Source organism: Nanorana parkeri, unplaced genomic scaffold, assembly GCF_000935625.1.
Source record: "Nanorana parkeri isolate BGI_ZX_2015 unplaced genomic scaffold, ASM93562v1 scaffold1003, whole genome shotgun sequence".
Classification (NCBI taxonomy): Eukaryota; Metazoa; Chordata; class Amphibia; order Anura; family Dicroglossidae; genus Nanorana; species Nanorana parkeri.
In genome coordinates, this window is record NW_017307271.1 from 308,227 (window position 1) to 330,430 (window position 22,204).

At 42.7% G+C, this 22,204-nt stretch overlaps 1 protein-coding gene across 3 annotated transcripts in view; it reads left to right on the forward strand.

Annotated features, from left to right (window-relative positions):
- ATP11B (ATPase phospholipid transporting 11B (putative)) overlaps positions 1 to 22,204 on the forward strand; it is a 124,814-nt gene that overhangs the window by 29,368 nt on the left and 73,242 nt on the right. For all 3 annotated transcript variants that reach the window (XM_018567062.1, XM_018567063.1, XM_018567061.1), the window contains exons 3-11: positions 4,593 to 4,682; positions 7,496 to 7,576; positions 9,256 to 9,363; positions 9,466 to 9,594; positions 12,157 to 12,260; positions 15,668 to 15,715; positions 15,967 to 16,031; positions 17,206 to 17,287; positions 20,228 to 20,378. In XM_018567062.1, coding sequence (XP_018422564.1) covers positions 4,593 to 4,682; positions 7,496 to 7,576; positions 9,256 to 9,363; positions 9,466 to 9,594; positions 12,157 to 12,260; positions 15,668 to 15,715; positions 15,967 to 16,031; positions 17,206 to 17,287; positions 20,228 to 20,378 — 858 coding nt within the window. The remainder of the gene's footprint in view (positions 1 to 4,592; positions 4,683 to 7,495; positions 7,577 to 9,255; positions 9,364 to 9,465; positions 9,595 to 12,156; positions 12,261 to 15,667; positions 15,716 to 15,966; positions 16,032 to 17,205; positions 17,288 to 20,227; positions 20,379 to 22,204) is intronic.

The window sequence follows — 22,204 nt, forward strand, 5'->3', positions numbered from 1 at the left end:
ACTTGTCCCTTTTATTTTCAGGTATGGCTTTTTATGACTGACAATTTACATCAATGTGTCACAATCTTTTTGCAAAAACGTGCGACTTAATGTATGTGCATAAAATGTGTGTAAAAATTTGCAAAAAAACTAAAATGTCGTCTAGGTGCGAATGCAGCTTAAGGCAATGTCCTCTGTAGATGCTAGTCACCAGATTTGGAGTGGGATCTGTTGATGTCACTACACTGCTGCTTACTGTGGAGACTCTGACATGAGGACGCAAAGCCCTGCATCTACCAGGATGGTTGCCTCTGCACAGAGACAGTGCAGAACAAGGCATTATAAGGCAGTAATGGGGAAAGATCAGCTGCAGGGAGACCACAGACAATACTGGTGACTAGTCCTTTGCCCTCTGCCTGGCTTTATTAGAAAACCGATTCTAGTGTTCATCTCTTCTTTAGACCAGGTTCACACCATTTTCCTGACAAGTTTTTGACACGTTCCGGTCCGGGTTTTTTAAATGTTTAGCGTAGAATGGGCTTTCAGGTGCATCCAGTGCATTGCAGTACGTTTGCATGCGTTTTTATGCATTTGCATACGTTCCAGACCAGAAAAATAGTGCACGCAGCCTCCGGAACAGACTGCACTGGTGTGAACAGAGCCCAGAAATACCATATGAATACAGTGGGATGCATTTCAGGTGCGGCCAAAAACTGTTCTGGTCTGGACATGGTGTGAACAAGCTTTAATGTCCATCTTGTGTTCATGTTAGAGAGTGTTATAGCGTGCAGTTCCCGGAGGCCACGCCACAACAAGTTTCTTTGAGAAGCAATACCACACACTTGTTTTCACGGAACGCCTGTCATTTAGTGGACTGTGTTGCTCAGCAGATGTGTGGAAGCAAAGCATCACATAGAGCTGAGAAGACCTTCCTTTTCTGTGGACTGAGGTTTACTGCACTAAGTGTGAGTGTAGAGAGGAAAAAAAAGAACCCTTGCAGCTCAGCTGCACTGAATCGGAAGGTTTAAATCAGGGGTGCCCACAATTTTTTGTGTTAAAATCTACTTTTCAAATGACCAGCTCAATGAAATCTACTAAGGAATGGCACCAAAACACACCTCCCTCACCAGAACAGGTGCGATTGTGCTGTACTGTGCGTTCATCCTACGGGAGTGTGCAATGAACGCACTGTACTAGTGTGAACTGGTCCTTAGTCAGACCTAGCACTCTTTATCAGAGGAGAGATAAACTATAGGACTATTACCTGCAATGGCCAATCTAACCAATGCCTACCATAATATAAGATTATGCAGACACATGCAATACACAAGCAGCTGTCTATGGACATGTTTGTTTTGTATGGCTGTGTACAGGGGGTAGAGATAACCTAGGCTGCGGTACACAATGCCCCCTCCCTCTGATAAAGAACACCACTTACCTGGCCTGGGCCTGTTCCCAATGTGTGGCCCCATGGTCCAGCGCAGAGACCACCGCTGAGTAGTTGGGTGCAGAGCCTTGTGCGCTGCAGCTTCCGGTGTCAGAGACTGGTCAGGGGAAAGAGCGCCACCTGCCGACCAACACCGCGAACTGCACCCGGTCAGCAGCAGCAGCTGAGCTTCCAGATTAACAGGGCAACTAACACCAAATTGCGATCTACCAACATTAGGTTTACAATTGACCTTTTGGGCACCCCTGGTTTAAATCTTATTTTTACACGTAGATGTGTGCTGCCCCACATTTAAACTATGTGTGAGCATTGTTTTCAGCAAGTACATATTTAAGAAACTCATTACATGCTACCCCAGGCAATTGCTTCCTTGGTCAGCTCACTGGACAAAGGTGGTGATGTTAATTCAAGGTCCAATGAGCAAGCTGGAGAAAGGGGGCATAAAAAGCTAAATTGCCAAACCAAGAAGAGGATTTGCTTAATTGGGATCTAAGTGATTCACCTATGTGGCTTATTGACTGAGGCTGTCCTTCCATTTTTCAAGCACAGATAAGAAAATACTGTCACGTGCAGTGCAGAGGGATGCTTCTGTTTTTGTTGGCTGGAGAGTAATCCAGTTGTTTTACTGCATATTGTCTAGCGATCGAATAAGCAAATAGTATTATTTGTATAGACGACATGCTGTTTCTTACTGGACATCCCTGTGCAGCTATAATGGCTGACTTGGGTAGGTTCTCTCATAGAGAATGCTGCAATATATCAGTTTTCCTGGATTTGTGAGGTTTTATATAGATTACAAGTGGCTGACTGTTATATTGATACTTTGTGAATTATATGAATACCTCATGGTGTAAATATTGCTCAGAATTCTTGGTTTCGAAGCTTGTTAATGTGGCAGAAAAATTTTACTTACCATTTGCAGTCGAGTTATGGGCCCTTTCATGGCAATGCCTTCTTTTTTCAGCCGCAACGCTCGTTATTGCGGCACGGTTGAGCACATTGCGGCCGGAAGGTGCGTTTGGGGTGCCATTTAAATGAATGGCAAGGCAAAGCACCTGCCGCCCTGTAACACACAGTAGCTGCATTGGCGGTACCGGTGCATTAGTGTGAACGGTCCCTTAAAGTGACTGTATACTCAGGAGTTAAATCCTAAAAATGCATTCAAGTACCCTAACTATTAACAAAAATATATTTTATTTATCACTCGGCTGTAGATACTGAAATATCTGACATTTAGAATGGGGTTACAGGAGTGAGCATCATAAAGTAATAGTATTTCCAAAAAAGGCAAATGAATGTAGAATTCAGGAGTCAGTCAGTTAAGTGTAAGAAGTCAAAGATCATAAGCTGCCACTGACAACAAAAAAAGGTTTTGCTAAAGGTTTTATTAAAGTAAAAATAAACTCAGGAGTTAAAGGGGTTCTAAAGCCTCCCGTTTTTTTGCCTATATCTACTGCTGACAAGCAGTAGATATAGGCAAAAACGTAAAAAAAAAACCAAACCTGCTTATACAGCGGTTTAGACTGACCTCATTATCGCTGCGCGCTCCCGCGGCGAGAGTCCGGAACTGTTCGTGCGGCCGCAAAGGATCTTGGAGCGGGCGCATGCACAGTTTGGATTCTCGGCCGGGAGACGAGCAGAGACGCAAGGTAAGTCTATGGACACGTGCACCCGCCTGCAGACACCGCTGAATTGGAAGTGCCTGTAAGCAGAGAGGAGTCAGCGCTGGATCGGAGAGCCGCCGCACCGCTGGAGGGACAGATGAAAACATGGGGAAAGAAGAGGAAGATCGGATTAAGAGACATCATTTAAGGTAAGTGCTAACATTAACATGGGGGGAGGGAATTTTTTTTTATCCTCTAATGTCACTTTAAATCTTAAAAATGTATTCAAGTACCCCAATTATTAATAAAACTCTACTCTACCTTATTTGTATCACTCAGCTGTAGATCCTCAAATCTCTGAAGTCATGCTGACACTGTCCTTCCTTGTGTTGTAAAGTAGCCACCTCTCAAGCTCACTCCTGTGATGGACTACAGTCTCAATACAAATCAGTAAACTAAACATGAGATTGTAGTCTTAAGGTGCCCATACACCTTACGGCCATCACAAGACTTTTGTCTTGCGATAGTCGTAAGCTTATTAAAAGCTCGTACGATCTGCCCATCTTGGACAGGCAGATTGTACTTGCGATCATCGAAAGCCCGCCCCGCTGAGGGGCGGGCTTCGAATGACCGCAATGCTGAACAGGCAGTGTGTGCGTGCGCACAACGGCCCGTTCTGCAGTTGTCATACGAGCAGGCTAGAAACCCGCTGAGAATCGTATGATTCTCGGCGGGTTTTCTAGCATGCTGGTTCGACAAAAGATGTGCGACGATAATCGCAAGATGTATGGGCACCTTATCACAGGCAGGGCAGCCATCAGAAATTTTGGGGCCCTTTAGGCAGAGCCCCGCTTGACGCAGGGCTTAGTGACGCGCTGGACGCAGGGCTTAGTGACGCGCTGGACGCAGGGCTTAGTGACGTGCTGGGCGCAGGGCTTGGTGACGCGCTGGACACAGGACCCACCTGAGAGTGACCCTGCAGAGATGCTGCACAGCCCATCTGAGACTGTCTATGGTGGGCTCTGAAGGGGTCTCAGGTGGGCTGGTCAGGGCTGCATCCCTCCCTTTCCTTCCTTCCTAGCTCCTCTTACCTGCACACGTGGCCTCGTCTGCCGCCGGACCGGCCAGAAGTGACGTCACGTCACCAACGTGACGATACTTCCGGCCAGTCCGACATCAGACGAGCAGCGTCGCTGATGGGGCTCTAGCTTGTCTCAAAGCCGCTGGAGTGGCAATGCTGGGGCCCTGCGCTGCTAGGGCCAGGCCTCCTCCTCCTCGCCCTTCACCGGTGGCTGTTAGTCATGTAAGGGACCCGGGCGGGCCCCCCAGGCTGAGTATCGGCCATACCCCCCTGATGGCATTTTGTTGATGGTTAAGTACTTGGATGCATTTTTAGGATCTAACTCCTGAGTTTAGTGACACTTTAAAGAAAAAAAAACATTAGGGCTTTTTGACCTTATGGATACTTGTGGTTGTTTGTGCTGTTTCTTTCTCTCAAGGTTTTTCATTTCAGCTCATGTTTTTGTATCTCTACATTATCGCTATTTTCTCTTTCTTTACAGTACACAGTGTTGAATTTTGTTCCAAAAAATTTGTTTGAACAATTTAGAAGAATAGCTAATTTCTACTTTCTCATCATATTTCTTGTTCAGGTAAGTTGGCACTATTGTACAAAATTAAGCTTATACAAGTGATCATTCATTTGTGCTGGTAAGAGATGTGTTAGGCCTCATAGACACGTGCATGAAATATTTGTACCTAACCCATAAGATTGTTTCCTCTTGATTTGTCTAATCACGCCAGCAGATTTCTATAGTGGTAAACCAGGGCCATAACTCCAAGGAAAGTTCTGCCTTGTGCCATTGTCACTGTTGGATTGTAACAATCTTATTAGTGTTTAAAGGGAAAGTCCAAGTGGTTAGGCCCTGTGTAAGCAGGCTTTTGTTAGCTTTAAATGGGCTTTGCATTCCCATAAGTTAATGGGAATGCAAAAGCTGTTTGAGTGGGTCAAATGCAGGTCAAATTAACCTGTTACTGAATTTTGTATGATCTCAGAAGACTCTCAAACTGATACCATAGATACGGCTCCTTAATATGCTCCTTACTATGTACTTTGCCACCCAATCATGGGTTGACTTGTAAATTTCAAGCGGAAAGTGTGGCGGAACGGTTTTGGGGATTTTGCTCCAATTGGTTCACTATTCCCAAGGGGGCATTTGCCCCATTCTAGATCTTAAAATGACTCTTTGAGCTGCAGGCTACAGTCTGAGTAGTTACACATATATGTGACTTCTATATCATATCAGGGCACAACAATACAATTATTTTTCCTTAGTTAAAGGCCTGACATAACAGGGAACATTTCGCATCTACAGCCCTGCAGTCAAAAGGTCTAAGGGTCTGTCACGTCATCTCTTCTTCTTTCACAGTGTCCCTAGAGGTAAAATTTTAATACAGGTTGATCCTTATTACGATGAAATTTACTACAGTACTTTAGTTTTGACCACTTTGCAGAAGTGAAGCTATTTAGGAATAGGAAAGCACAGACAAAGTAACCGCTACTTTATAAATAGGTTGCAAAAATGGGAAGTCACTTCTAAAAGGTTAATTCTTGTATAAAAGTAGAAGTGTGTAAAGGGAGAACATGGATGGAAATGAATGCATTGTGAATAGAAAGATTGTTCTTTGTGGCTTCATAAACACACAAGGAGCTGGCATCAGTTATCTTCTATAACTGTACTGGACTCTTTCCCTTAAACAATACAGATTTTTCACACAGTAAAAGTGTTTCTAACAGAACTTGTGTCTATAAGCCATATGCTGTAAATATTGTGGTTTGGTACATTTTTTATAATTAATGTGTTTTTATAGTGTTATTAGCCTGTTGAGCCTTAGGTGAGTGGAGACAAAAATGTAGGCTGCACCAATCTCCCAGAGAATATAGACTTGGTTTATTAGGAACCCATTATGAATAGTTTTGCTTCACTTTAAGCTCAAAGCAATTAATGATACAGTACCATCAATATAAATGGGCACCTTAGAGCAGCGTTTTTCAACCACTGTGCCGTGGCACACTAGTGTGCCGTGAGATATTGTCTGGTGTGCCGTCGATTAATCGTTAATTTCTTTGATCGATCAAAATTATTTTGATCGATCAAAGTTACTCACCTCTCCGCCGGCTTCCGGGTCTTCCGTCGGAGATCCGGTGACGTCACGGACATCGACGTCACCGGACTCCTCCCCCCTTCCCCGAGTGGCTCTGTCGGCTAACGAAGGGAAGGGGGGAGGAGTCGGGTGATGTAGTTGTCCGTGATGGGTAACGAAGGGAAGGAGGGAGGAGTCCGGTGACGTCACGCACATAGACTCCTCCCCCTTCCCTTCGTTACCTGACGGAATCACTTGGGCTGAGTCTCCTCCTCACTCTTGGGCCGGTGAGTCATCGCATGTGTGTACAAGGCAAAATCTGCTACCCTGGTGAGACCCCACAAAGCCATGGGGGCTTTTGGGGTTGTGTGGTAATGCTGGGTGTGCCATGAAGGAGTTAACAATGTGTGATCATTAAAGTGTGACTCATTCTAACCGCAGAGGGCAGAACTAAATGTAAAGAGTGCAACAGTTTGAATTTAAAACGTATTTGTGTGAAGTTAAGTCATGGATTGAACAGAAATATGAACAATTATAAAATACTTTATTATTTCATAATAAAGTAATTATAAAATAATTTCTTTGTGTTTGATTCCTATTCAAGAGAATTACTTTATATATAGTCAATATAGGCACAGAGGTACATTTTCTAATGGTGGTGTGCCTCGTGATTTTTTTCATGAAAAAAGTGTGCCTTTGCACAAAAAAGGTTGAAAAACACTGCCTTAGAGAATGCAGAAAAGGAACCCCTTCATAGTCTGTAGCAGCCAATTATTTTTTTGTGATAAAGTAAAAATGGAAAGAAAACGGTTGTTATGGGAGTTTCCAGCATCCAGATTTTTATGAATTGGGCCTACAGTGTTCACTTGGTATGTTTTACCTCATTTTACTGCTCTTGAGAACAGCAGCTTACATTTCTGAATATTGTAAAAAGTTATACTGAATATATTAGAAGATATGCACTCATAAAGGTGACTGCTTAGAGAATTGCCTTAGTGGAAGTGTGTGGAAATCTATAGAGAAGTGTTTTCGTAGGACAAGTATGGCTCATTATTTAGTGAACATTTGTTAAGAATAGAGTGGTCCCTTCAGATTCTTATAAAGTATGAATGAACTCTGCTTGTAGAGGCAGTTTCAAGCACAGATGTAACTTGTTTGGTGTATCTTCCTAAATGCATCCAAAAGGCCAGAACTGGCAGCATTAATAGGATAATGAAGTCCAATGATCTCAGATTACCTTGATAAATGTTTTCATGTTAACAAATGTAAAATTTGAGAATAGTATGAATATGTATCGGTAACTATTTTTTTGTACTTGCAGCTTATGATCGATACTCCAACAAGTCCAGTGACAAGCGGACTTCCATTATTTTTTGTAATTACAGTGACCGCCATTAAACAGGTATTCATAACCTAAAAAAACTGGTTTTCATGACCCCATACAACTTTTTATTTTATAACTCTTCCAGCTACTTGCTCTCGCTGATTTGTCTAGTTAACCTAAGAGGTGTTAATGATTAAAGCCACACATCAGCAGTTGCCATGGCTCATCTATGAAATGTGGGTTTGAACTTATTCAGCATTCTTCCTGTTCACTTGATCATGCCCATTTGGACTGCCTTCTGTTTCCTCATCTTGTCTTGTGTCTATTCTGCCCTGGAAGAAATTGTTAATGCTGCTATGGGGGCCTCTTTTTAACACCTTTGACAGATCATTTTGAAGGAATAAGTCTGTGGTCGTTAAAGGGGACAATGTCCCTTCCATAATTTTCCTGGGTCATCCTCTATTAATGAAATGGAGAGATGGGATAATTGTTGTGTAAGAACTACGTACATGAGATTTTATAGCCGCAGGTCACACAGAAGAAAAGCCACACTTATTACTGCCATCCATTCACAGATGACATGATTCAGAGGTTTTCTCCTGATTTACCCTTGATCCAGACAAAATGCTGCTGTGCTTGAGTTGCCTGCTCATTCGCATGCAGGGAATTAAAGCCCGATTGGGTCTAACTTCGGTTGTCTATTGGAAGGCAAAGTCCTAAAAAGACACCCAGCACAATTGCCATAACAGGAATGTAGAGGCAAGACTATGAAAATGGAGGTGGTTAGTACAAGGTCTACCTGACTTCAGTAGCGTTTAAAACAATTCTACATCTGCAATAGAGATACAGGGGTGAAATTCCGATCGCCTGATGCAGTGCAGGGCGGGTCGTTTTTATCTACATTTAGCCCTGCTTCAGGCAAGCAGGGCTAAATGTAGAGCGGAGAAAACCGCCGCTCGTTTTGTAAAAGTGATTTTGGCAATGGCGCTGAGATCACTTGTAATAAGCCTGCAGGTCCATCCCCCCTGCTTGCCGCCTCCCTCCCTGCCATGGTTTTTGGGGTCCCTGGGAAGTAGTTCAGGCTGTTAGAGGAGAGCCTTCACAGTGCTGTGCTTGAAGGGATTTTAAACTCTCCGTTTTTTTTGATAGCAGTAGATATAGGCAGAAAGTTTAAAAAAAAAAAACAAACGCTTTAACCGGTTTAAACCTACCTTGTTTTTGGGAAAATTTAATTACCTGCTCAAATCTGGCCCCATCTGCCTCCCGTTATACTTACCTTTTGGCAAACAGTCCTTCACCTCCTACAAGTGTACTATCTGCACCCCATACTGCCGTCCAGTGCAGCCATGCACAATTTTGAGTTTTTTTGAGCACTTGTTGGTCAGCGTGGTCACCTGACCGCACTGACAAATGAGAAGCGCTTCTTAGCACGGTTTTGTTATTTTTTGTATCAGATTAGAGAAACCCTACAGATAAAGTAGAAAACCAGATTAAATGATAGAATTTATTTTTGTCTTTACTTGGCCTAAGACAGATGCAAAAGATGCTCTCTTAAGGAAAGACAAAGAACCTAAGACTGCTGCATTTTCTAAACGAGGTAGTTCAAGGCATCTTCTTACACGATGATTGGTCTTGTGTCATGTTCTTGGCTTCCTATATCACTCATCCTAGAAACCACATGAGCACTCAGAGAAAAATGCATAGTAGCTTGTTTTGACAAAGCCTTCACATATCTTTTGCTTCTGCTGCATTTTCAGGGCTATGAAGACTGGCTGCGACACAAAGCAGACAATGAAGTTAATGGAGCTCCGGTTTATGTTGTTCGTAGTGGAGGCCTTGTTAAGACTAGATCAAAAAACATCAGGGTATGTGGATCTCTGTGTAATGGGACACAGGGACACAAGTTTTACCTTCATTGTGTACGCTTGTTATCATTTTTGTTTTTTCTTTTTTCTTTTTTCTTTTAGGTAGGTGATATTGTTAGAGTAGCCAAAGATGAGACCTTTCCTGCTGATCTGGTGCTGCTATCTTCAGACAGATCGGATGGCTCATGCCATGTGACGACTGCAAGTCTGGATGGAGAGACAAATCTCAAAGTATGTGATTGGTGTCCCCTGCTACATCATTGCCCCACTCTAATAGTGCTGGTATAGACAACATGGTAGTTGTGAGCTGGAGTCCCAGCATGATTTGCCTGCAGCTACGAAGGGTAGGGGGGGGGTTGCGGGCAGGAGGCTTGTGTTGCTCATACATAGTCTCCTGTCTTTGCATCGTTACAAAAAAAAAAGCATTCTAGTCACCACAGCCAGCATGGAAAATGATTAAGACATGGTATTTCTAACGAGCCCCTTGCTCGCTCGGTTCCACTCTCCCGGCACTCCTTAGATTTTAGACTGCAGCGTCTGATATTTCGGACATCCGATAATTTGGGATTCGAACTACAGCTATGTGCCGTTCGTATTCAGTGGTGATAGCTCAGAACAAACACCAGGCGGGCTGTATGTAAGTTCAAACAGGAATCTCGTTTATTGGATTAACGCACCGACCACCTTCCTATTGGTCAACTGCAAAGTATCCTCCAGTCCTCACCTAGGTCCTCTTGGCCATGCAAATGAGGACTCAAAACAGGGCAAATAGGGATTGGTCCATAGTCTAGGAAGGAGGCTAGCCCTCAGGCTCCTCCAGCAGCCCCAGTGATGGTTCAGTCCGTCACAGTATTTGTTGTCCACTGTGGCGCAGGTCTGTCAGCACCACTGTGATTCTGTGTTGGTCAGAATGAACCGCATAGAGTGGCATGTGTTGCTATGCATTGTGTTACTACATGGTAAAACATGCCTTAGTGCAACTCATAGATGTGAAGCTGGTCTAAAACATAGAAAACAGAGTGCTCCATATGGGTTTTTTGTTTAGCCTACATTGGGAATTTGACACAGTTGTGGAATAAGAAATGTAGTATGAGTAGCCTTCATTTATATCTTTTAGTAATTCATGAATCTGGTTACCTGGTGGTATAGCTGAGTTTATAAAACAGAATATTTTTGCAAGAGTGCCATAGTATATGTGGATTATTGCTTTTGTTTAACAAGTGAGAAGAAAAGGACTACTTAATAATTAAACTTGTCTTGCGCAGAAAATATTGGTGTGTGTAGCGTTTGTGTTATTGAAATGCTTTGCAGCATGGTTAATAGCCTTTAATAAAATTATTTTATTTTTTACTCTAAATAGCTTTGTTGTAGAGGTGCACCAAAATAATATATTTTTGAAGCCAAAACCGAAAAAAAACATTTTTCCTAACCTGTTTTAAAAAATATTTATTACAATTTTTTTTTTTTCCAAACTTTTTTTAAATTTTTTATATATAATTTTTATGTATTTATTTTTTTAAAGGAGAACTATGGGGTTAGGGCTTTTCCCCATAGTTCTCCAAAGGGTAACGAGAGGACACAAACTAGCGTCCTCCCGTCACCGTAAGCTCAGTATACCGCATACTGCAGCTCGCGGTATACTAGGACGCCGCAGCTGAAGCTGATCCCGACAATTATGTCTGGATCCGCCCAGCTGCGTTAGTGACAGATGGCTCTGCCTATCTAGAGGCACAGCCAGCTGTACCCGCCCCCTCCCCGTCCGTTCCGCCCGTCAGCGCTGGAAGATCGGACAGGGGAGTGGAGAATCCAGTCACTCCCCTGTCACGGCGCTCTGCAGTGACAGGATCAAGAAGTGAGCGAACGCCGGTATGTGTTCGCTCACTTCCCGATCTACTGAGCCGACCTGTGACAGTCTCATGAAACAGTTTTCATGAAAGTGAAAAGCACTCGCCTCATAATTCTCCTTTTTAATAAATATTTTAATTTTTTAACTTTACTGTTGGGGCTCTGGGGAAATATCGGGGTCTAAACAGACACCTGATATTTCCCTTATGAAACAGACCCTCCCCGCTCGGCCGCTTGAACGTTTCTCTCCCCCCCGCTGGACGCTGTGCTGTGTCGGGGGGACACAGAGCAGCGGAGAGGAGAGAAAAGAGAGAGGCACCGCAATTTCGGCCGAAAAATTGTACTTTTAGCATTTTGCTGAAAGTACCATTGTTGGTGGAAATTTCGGTGCATCTCTAGTTTGTAGCAGTTATGGGCACCCTATGGTCCTTCAGCTGCTGGTGCTCGTAAAGGAAAACTGTGGTGACAGAAACACTTACAGTAGGTTTCCTTTGCTTACCACTAGCTGACTGTCTGTCATGTGCGAGTCATTAACCTAAGTATATAGATAAAAAAAGAATTCTGGCTTCTCTTGTTGCTGGTCAATGGTAACCAAAGTATTGAACCAATGGATCAGCTTTACAACCAGGCAGCTAGCATTTGAAGGAGACAGTCAACTGCAGCAGCCTACACATAACATAGCTATGGCTTTGGTGGGGCTTCTAGATTTTGAGCAGCCCTTGAGCCTCGGGGTGTTCTCAGGAGAATCCTACCGCACTCCTTACTGGTATGTCCCTTGCAGTGGGTGCTGTAGTGACTGCGGATGGCGCCGCTTCAGATTCAAGTAGTAACCACAGTGTGCTGGTGACATATTTTACTACTTGAATCAGAATGTTCTCAGCCGCTCCCCTGCTTTAACGACACAGAAGTGAACACATTTTTACCATAAATGCTTTATATCTGTTTCAGACCTTCAAGGCTGTTCCGGAAACGGCAGTATTACAGTCTGTTACAAACCTGGATTCCTTAATCGCAGTCATAGAATGTCAACAGCCAGAGGCGGACCTTTACAGGTAAGGGAAATTTCAAGCACCACAGTGTAAATGTAGTTGGCATGAATCCATATACCTGCACACGTTTGATATTGCGTGTGCTGTATACATCCCAGGTCAAACAAGCCTAAGAAACTCTGTGGATGTATGTTCACTGCGGGTTAACTGTAAACTGAAGGCACAGATGGTACAAGACGGTCCAATTCTTAACAATTGTGCTGGCCATCATGTATGAATAAGCTCCGTTCTGTGCTGTCTCATTAGAATTCTTTGTAGAGTGAAAACACAATCCTGCCCTTTACACAAGGACATTGGAATCTGCATTTTGTTGTCCTTGTCTGCATTTTTTTAAACTTTTGCTGCGCCTGCCATGGTGTGCAGTCCATATTTTTATTCCTCTGTAATTAAATATAATGTAAGAAATATAAAGAGAATCAAAAAGTAAAGGCAATTTATAAGATACGCGGTAACTGGAACAGAGACAAACTTGCACAATGCAGCATATTTACATAGTCTGTTGGATAGTTCAACCATGCGCAGCACAGCTTTTGGGCTTCAGTTCAGTGGCAGTCATGTGGACAGAAACATGGACGCTTCATTGCTAGATTGCACCATTGAAGAACAACGAAGATGAAGTGAAACCAGTGAAAACTTACCATCGCATATTGGCTCAGTATGGTCATAGCATCATGATCAATAAAAGGTTTGAGTGGGTAGAAAGGTAGTGGCGCACACCCGGCTGCATCAGCCGAAAAGCTTCTTCTTTGCTGGAATACAGAAGCTAATTGAACTATACAACAATTGCATCATCTTGCATGGGGACCATGTGGAAAAGTCATATGTTCAAGTGCTCACAGTTAATTCTATTAAAGCTGTTAAATGTATTTGGTCCTTTTACTTTTTGATTCTCCCTCATACTTGCTTTCCAAAGTGAATAGTTACTTTTCTTTGGAAATGCGGTGAAGCTATGTTCATGTTGAATAGCAAGTCATAGCCTTATTTTGTCCACGGACGCCGAGAAGGCTTTCGACAGGGTCGACTGGTCTTTTCTATGTCTCACGTTGGAACACATCGGCATGGGTCAGAGCATGCTAGCTAGCTCTGGAATTGTATTCCCACCCGACAGCCAGGGTCTGCGTTAACGGTACACTCTCGTCAGCGTTCACCATATCTAATGGCACCAGACAGGGCTGCCCACTCTCACCCCTCATTTTTATCCTGACCCTTGAACCCCTGCTCCGCACCATTAGAGCACATCCTGATATCCATGGCATTGAGGTGGGGGGACAGGCCCATAAAATAGCAGCATATGCGGATGACCTCCTGTTCTTCATTTCGACACCGGACACGTCCATACCTAATCTACTCCAGGCCCTTCAGCGATACGGCGAGCTATCGAACTACCATATAAACACCCAGAAGTCGGAGGCTCTAAATTTGACTATTCCCCCTCAATTACTAGCGCGCCTACAACAGAACTTTCCTTATCAGTGGTCCTCTACAGCACTCCAATATCTAGGGATAAAGCTTCCACGGAACCTGTCGGACACTTACAGCCTCAATTTCCCCCCACTACTACAAAAGGTCAAAACAGACATTCAAGGATGGGCACGCTCGACATTTTCCTGGACAGGCCGCTGTAATGTCATCAAACAAAATGTCCTTCCGCGGTTCCTATATCCTTTCCAAGCCCTCCCGATCATGGTTCCACGCTCCTTTTTCCGCTCCCTGCAAGCAATGGTGACCAACTTTATATGGGCCGGCAAGGCCCCACGAATCAAACTGGCGACTCTGAGACGCCCCAAAGCCAAGGGGGGGCTAGCCCTTCCCGACTTCCATTTTTATTACATAGCCTCACACTTGGCCAGGGTCATTGATTGGTGCTGTCACAGCGCCGCCAAGCCCTGGATACAGGTGGAACAATCTGTGACCAAGATCTCCCTACCTGGTCTACCGTGGTACGAGGTACGCCTACCCCGATTAATTAGAACACACCCGACTATAGGCCCCACTTGGAGGGCAGCCCGATGGGCCTTCATACGCAAACAAATATCCCCTGATCCATCCCCTATGCGGCCGATCTTGGGGGCTCCGGATTTCCCCCCTGGTCTGGAGGCCGGCCCGTTTCGCCGCCTTCTGGCAGGGGGAAAATTTCGAGCACTTCACTTCCTCCAGGGTCCTAACTGGCAAATACGTAGAAATTCCCCTGAGGACCCAGATTCTGAAAGTCTCGACACATGGCGCCTGCACCAACTGTCACACTTTCTCTCCTCACTTCCTCTACCTACCTCCTACACGAAACAGCCTACACTATTTGAGCAAATCTGCTCTGACAAGGAACCCATAACTAAAACACTCTCTCTATGCTACCAACTAGTGTTGGCTGCAGACCTGGAGACCCCGCTCTGATTCCTTGAGCGCTGGGAGGGGAAGCTGGGGATACAGTTCTCACAGGAGGAGGGTGCCCAGCTGTTGCGCCACTCCCTGAAGTCATCCATCTGCAATAGATACCAGGAACTGGGATACAAAATCCTAACAAGGTGGTACCGGACCCCTCATAGACTTCACCAGATGTCACGGGCAAATCCGGACAAGAATAGCAAGTCATGTGCTTGGAAAAATAAAAACCAAGATTTTGACTTGCACATAATTTGATGATTTGAAGTGAATAAAGTTTCACCATATTCCCCAAGCTAGATGAACATTCACTTTCATAGCAACAGTCTCTGTTCCTTCAAAGTCAACACCAGCTACAGTGTGAGATGCAGAGGAGGTTTGGAGCTTATGTAACCAAAGGAATAATATGAATCTCTTTTTGCGCACTACAGACCTTTTTTTCATGATCAGATCTGTGTAAATGACAGTTGGACTTAAATTGGTTGCCATAAATGTTCTTGTTAGTACACTTTGGGGCCAATTTATAATGGAGAACTGATATCGCTGTCTGTTATACTCTGCTTGGTTACGCAGACCGCAGCCTGTATTTTATGGCCTATTCATAAAATGCAATCTGCGGTGTGCATCCTGCATTGCCCCTTGGAATTCTCTCTGCTTAATGCATGTCCGTGCTCTCCTGGCTTTTTCTATTTTTTACATCCATTCAGACGATTATCATTTCTGCGGGCTTTTAGGTACTCTAAACCCAGCGGAGCACAAAGCACATTTCTAAACTACATTGCTGTGCTACATAATGTGCTGTATTTGTTTTGTAAAGCAGTGGTATGACCTGACTGCGGCGTAATAAATTGTCTCTTTGTGATTTCTTACAAAAGCCCATTTGTTGTTTTTTTTACCATGATACATTTATGCTTTACTTCTAAAATATGATATTTATGCTTTGTATTATTAATTGTAGCTAGGCAGTTCATACATTGCACCAAACCTGGATTCTTTGCTTGTTTTAATTCTATAAATAATGTTTCCCTTAGGTTTCTTGGAAGGATGAACATACAACAACATTCAGAAGATATTGTAAGGTAAAACAGTTTCGTTTTTGCTAGATTAACCCTTGAAGTGACTATGTGTAGAAGTGAATAGTTCTTGTAATGAAAGTAGATCATATCGAGAGGAAATTACAGTAAGCAATTCCTATTTCAGTGGTTTGTAGTTACTTCTCATGAGATCTGCTAGGAGGATTCATTTTTGAGGATTTTGCATTTTTCAATAAGAAAACAAAAGTGCGCCTCTTCTACAAAATGTGTTATTTCTGTTTTCTTGTTTACTTCAGACCTCTTGGACAAGAAAACCTTCTACTTCGGGGAGCACGGTTGAAAAACACAAAGGAAATTTTTGGTACATTTACTATTTTTTTAATGTTTTTACTTCTAACTCGCTAACTTTGACTAGTTTCCGCTCTTTATTGTGTGTGGATGTTTTTGTTTTCTCTAGCTTGCAAGAATCATTGTTGCGAGTATTTATTTTCAGATCTTCATTAAATGACTGGCACTGTGCCATTGACATGTTTTGTGTGTCGTGCAGAGCGACATATTTGCTGTGATGATCCTTTCCACAGCTGAACATGCTTACATTTCCTTCATTTCTCCTCCAGTCTGTTCAGTCAGCAGGAGCTGTACTTCCAGATATGGAATAGCATGCGACTTACTCCATGTGACAGCGCTGGACCAATCACCCAGCACCAGCGCTGTCACATGGAGAGCGTCTATAGCCTTATGTAAGCTGCCATTTAAGTGACTCTGACAAAGGGCAACATCTACTGCTTCCACTGACAGCTGAACAGATCAGGGAAGTGAACATAAGACGAGTTTGTGCTACTGGAGAAGGGAGATTACAATAAACCTGCACAGGTTCACTTTAAAGTGTATGTGAACTCACTTTAAGAACGGTTAGACTGCATCATCTAAGAACACAACTAAAGGAGATACAAGAGTCCTGAGGACAAGAAAGACTATATAAGTTTATAAAAATATAGAGGGACCTGGTTTTTTCTTTGTTCTCCTAAACCCACCTAAAGAATTCCGTTAAGCACTGGATTCATGTAAAATGGACACATGACAGCCCTAAGTGTAGAAGATTTTCTGTGGTCAGATGGAAAAGGTGCAACAGATTCCTCCATCTACACTTAACTGTGGATGGAGTCATCTCCACCTGGGCCAATCTGTTACACCTTTTCCATCTGACCACAGAAAATCTGCAGATAATTGTAAGGTGTATGGGCAGCTCCAGTCAGCACAATGTAGTTTAGAACATGGTTTGTACTGAAATGTGGCTGATTCTATAAAGGTAGGTGAACCTATTTTATTAGTTGTCTTTAGTATCTTTAACCAGTTGACATCCGCGGTGTTAAACCCCCTTCCCATCCAGGCCATTTTTAGTATACTTTAGTTCTTTTCTATTTGTGGCTGTGTCTGGATCTAAGCATTTGCAACTGTTGTAAAAACCCTGTGAAAGTACTGCTACAGATGTTTTGTGATTCCTAATTATGCTTTCTTTTGCTTCTGTTTTGTAGGAGTTGCTGTGTACACGGGAATGGAGGCAAAAATGGCCTTAAATTATAAGTGTAAATCACAGAAGCGCTCTGCTGTGGAGAAGTACGTTGTCAATATATCTTCATTTTCAAGTGTAAAAATAAGAAAAAAAATTGAGTATATCTTTGGCTAGTGATAGGTTTGACCTCCATGCCCCCACCTGATATTGCCGAGGCCTGACTATTGGATGTTGGCACCACACATTGCATTATGGGAGGCAGGAGAAATGTCACCTGTGTCTTTGTAATTTCTTGTGCACTGAATTTAAATCTCAAACAGTGTTATCAGCCTTCCCATTCTCTTCTGAGGACTTTAGCACACTTCCACCCTATGTTATAAAAGCGAGGGAAGGTGTTCTGTAGTCCTGTCCTAGGGTGACCATGCTGCTCCTCCATAGATACAGTACAATGCATTGGCTTTATCACCCTAGATACTGACAGGATCACCAGGTACAAATACCGGGGAAAAAATAAATAAATAATACAGCCACCACATCTACAAACTCGTAAGCTGCAATATATAAACTTTTTGCTCTTGAGTTTATATATGCTTTAAAGTGGACCTTTTACTAAAAATCACATCAGCATGCAGCTCTGCATGCTGATAGGAAATCATCTTACATTCATTAGTTAACCCCTTCGTGACGGGAGACGTACAGTGTACGTCTTGTCACTTTGTGCCTATATGACTGGCCACGTACACTGTACGTGACGAGTTATATCAGGCTTTGTAATGCCGGTATTTGCTGATTCTCAGCATTTAACAGTCATTCATTAATGTCTCAGTATTGAGGCATTAATTAATGAAATAATTAAGCTTTTTGTAAAAGCTTCTTCCTTTCATTAATGAAAGAATGAAGCCGTTACATGCAAATAGAGGACCGCAATTTGCGATCCCGTATTTGACAGCTCAAAATAGCAGAGAGGCAGCAGTGACTCACCTCACCTCTCTGCTATTTGTTTTGACAGCTCGAGAGCACGATGTTTAGATACATTTTACTGAAAGGATACAAAGTATCTATTTTGAGTGAAATGTATCATTTCTAATCATCTAGGCACGATCAAAGAGCTTTTAGTGAGATCTGAATCTGACTAAAGTCAGGATCAGTCTCTAAGGTTATTATTAGCTGTTCCTAAGTTTGGATCAGCCTAATAGCCAAAAATAAAATAAAAAAGTTAATTTATCAAGCTGTCATAGTGATTGCTTGATATAAACTGACAAGAAAAACTAAAAAACAATATATAATATGTGTGGGTACATTTAGTAAGAAAGTATATTACTGACGTGGAAGAACCACACAGCAAAAATGTAAAAAATGTGTCAGTCATTTATGAACAGAACCTGAAAACTAGCTGTCATGAAGGGGTTAAACAAACATATATTTTTCTTTTACTTACAATTGCTGTTTCTTTTGGGTCCACTTAGACATTAGTGATGAAATCTGTGCCAAGCATTGCATCCTGGGAAGGTTATATCAGCAGGGCAGAAATCTCATTTGTAATCTCACGAGATCTCAGGGAAAGGCATTTTCCTCCCCTGAGATGATGTGCATGGTCACTTGTAACTTTGTGCCAGACTTCCAGGAAGTAAAGGGAGATGGAATAATCTGCCCTTAGTAAAAAAAAATGGCCACTGTGAGAAGAATGGGGAGGAAAAGAAAAACAAGGTATTCAAAGAATACAAAGCCGGCAATTATGTAGAAGTGTCATTACTAAACATTTCTAAAGGTGTGTTATTTTAAAGCTGTGAGTCAAGTTCCTCTCTAAGGCAAGCATATATAAATGTATATAAACCCACAGGATAAGTTTTTAGTGTGACACAAAGTTAAATGATCAGTGCTCAATACTCCTCATAATCCCCTTTTACTGCAGTTGCTGCTGACAGCACTCTACATCCTACATTTTTTTTTCCCCACTCTCCTTGGCAAAATCGTTTTAGGTCTGGCCAAGGTTTCCCTAATGGATTGCAATTTGGTCCTTGGCTCACCTATTCTAAGATTAGTTTCTTTTCTTTTTTTTTTTTAAACCTCTCTATTGCAACTTTGACTGTCTTTGGAGTCTTTGTCTATCTGGACATAGTTGGATATGGATTCTGACATATACTAGCACTGTGTTTTAACAGCCAACTGTTAAATGTATTTTCCGTAAGGGCTCATTCTGAGTGGCGTACGACTTTAATGCAGAATTTTGCTGGCAGCAAGATCCTGATTAAAATGTTGTCTGTGCACATGTAATTTTTGTGCTGCGTGTACATATGTACAGCAAGTGGACTCTAATGGTTGTCACCGCTGCTCAGGGCCTACATGGTGATATCAACAATGTGTAACCGACTACATACTGTTGATATTGAGATGTTGCCCCTGACTGAATCATTCATGTTGCAGATGCACAGAATGACCATGGGCAATTCTGAATGAATGCTTACTCATTGGCGCAGGCGTCTCTGGCTACATATTGTGAACAGTGACCAATAGGGTCCATGTACACTTGTAAATGTTAGCACAAGCATTTACAAGCATTCCATGTAATATACTGTCCTGGACATAGCTTTTCTATAATGCTGCTGAAAGTAGTGCAACCTTACGCTGCCAGAGACAGCTGCCTAAATGTACCCATCTGCTGCGTGCAGATGCATACAAAACTAGACACTGTAGGTGGCATTGTTCATGCTTGTGTGAATGAGCCCTAATTATGAAAACATTTGATATAAAAAAATCACCCTCATATTTTAATGGCCATTCTGCTGTAACTCACTTTGCATACTTTTGGCACTGAATTTGCAGGTCCCAGTTGTGTTAAAACGGTACATTCATACTAGACTAGGTCAGCAGTGGTAATGAAATGTATATTTTGCATTACGAGCTCAGTTAATTATCTAAACACAGGATATTTAGAAAACACATGTACAGCTGTTATTGCCTAGTGGGGTTTGCCCCATAAGAATCCTTTATTTGGGAAATGGTGGACACATTCTTTTAGTATCTTATCTGTTGTCTATGTGCAGGTCCATGAACAGTTTCTTGCTGGTATATTTGATCATCCTTCTGTTCGAGGCTATTCTAAGCACAATCTTGAAGTACGCCTGGCAAGCTGAAGACAAATGGGACGAGCCATGGTACAACCAAAAAACTGAACACGACAGGAATAGCAGTAAGGTTTGTACAAATGTCATCTCATCTGTAAATGGCTGCTAAAATGATTGCGCATCTAGAAAGTTTACATAGCATTTCACATACAGATGCAGGGTATAATACAGTGCAAGGTGAGCAGTAGGGTGCTTTTTCAGCATCTGCTTAATGGAACTGTTATGTGGTGTTGTTAGAAAACAGAAATGTTGCATGCCTGACTGCCCACACACAAAGTAGAAAAGTAGGCCTCATTCACTCTTGCAGTGTCCAACCGGCATTTATATGCCTTTAGGCTGGGTTCACACCTGGGCGTACTATAGGCGTGTTTTTTCAGTTCAGTGAAACGCGCGTTCGACTGTATTTTTTATACCTCCCTGGCGGTATGTTTTTATTTTTGCCATCTTTTTTTCGGTTTTTTTTTTTAAACTTTCAAACTTCCCGCCGGTTCCGCCCCCTGCAACGCGGACGCTCGCAAGGGACGGAAGACGGCAGCGGCCGGAGAACACAGCGGGGATCGCGGACAAGGTAAGGCCTACGCTGCATTCCCGAGTGTGGCTCGGGGTTATCGCTTTGTTAACCCCGAGCCACACTCGTGAATACCAATGGATACGTGCGGAAATATGCCCCAAAGAAGCTCCTGTACTTGTTTGGGCGTAGGGCGCCCAGGTGGGAACCATGCCCATAGGAAATTATGGGATTTCACTTGCTGAGCGTTTTCCAGCGCTTCGATCAGCGCTGAAAAACACCCAGGTGTGAACCCAGCCTTAGGGCACATTTCTAAATGCATGTAATTGATTTGCAATGGTGTAATTCAGGCTTTGCGTTTAGCTGCATTCAGTTTAGCTTTGTTGTGTGATCGTAGCATTCTTTGCATCCAGGACAGGCTAAATGTAAGAGTGCCAGTGTGAATGAAGCCTTAGGCTGCATTATTCGGAAATCCCTGTGTGTGCCCACAAAATAATTACCAGTCCTAATCAACTTGATTTGGATGTGTGTTTGCAATTGTGTGCAGCCAGAAGAAGCAATAACAGAGACTTGTCAGTGAAGTGCAATTACGAGCCAACCTCATTTGACCTTTGTACCCATTTGGTCTGTGCAGCTTTATGCGTCAGATACACTTTGCTCAGGGATTGCAGCTGCCTCCTGTTTGAGTTGCTTAGGCAAATGCAGGATTGAATGCTTGTGTCTGAACCTTGTATTCCTGTTCTCATGAAATGTTCTAGATAGAAAACTATCAGAATAAAACAAGACTACAAATCTAGGGTGTCAGTGTTTCCAAAAACTCCTCTGATCCCCAGCTCCATGAATATTCCATATCATCATTTTACAAATCAGGTGTCTATTTAATGGTTGTGTTTATTAATTTGTATAGTCCCAAAAATACTAAATCAGTCATTTCACCAACATAACCATGTCACAGCATTGTTACTTATGCTTTTTCCTGTTCTGCTACCTGATTGCTGTGTGCAACACATTAAATGGTTGATTGCTGTGTGCAACACTCATTAAATGGTTACATCATTTTCAGTACTTCCTCTAACACTGTCGGCACATACTGATGGTGAGAAATACGAAAGCACTTTGTATGCACATGTTTTATTACACTAACTACATAAGCATATTACTTTCTCCAGAATAACAGATGGTAAAGTATAGTCACTGGTGTGTCCATATTTTCCCACTGTTTACAACAGTGACATGGTTATAGCAGTGCCTGAGAATTTGCATGATGTCTCTTTATCTAGCTTAACTCATCTGCAGAGTGTACTAAGATAATCGAATAATAAAAGCACATTGGTGGTTCTGGATGCATGGAGGGGGAATGGGAAGTTCTAAGGAGACTGATTGATTAG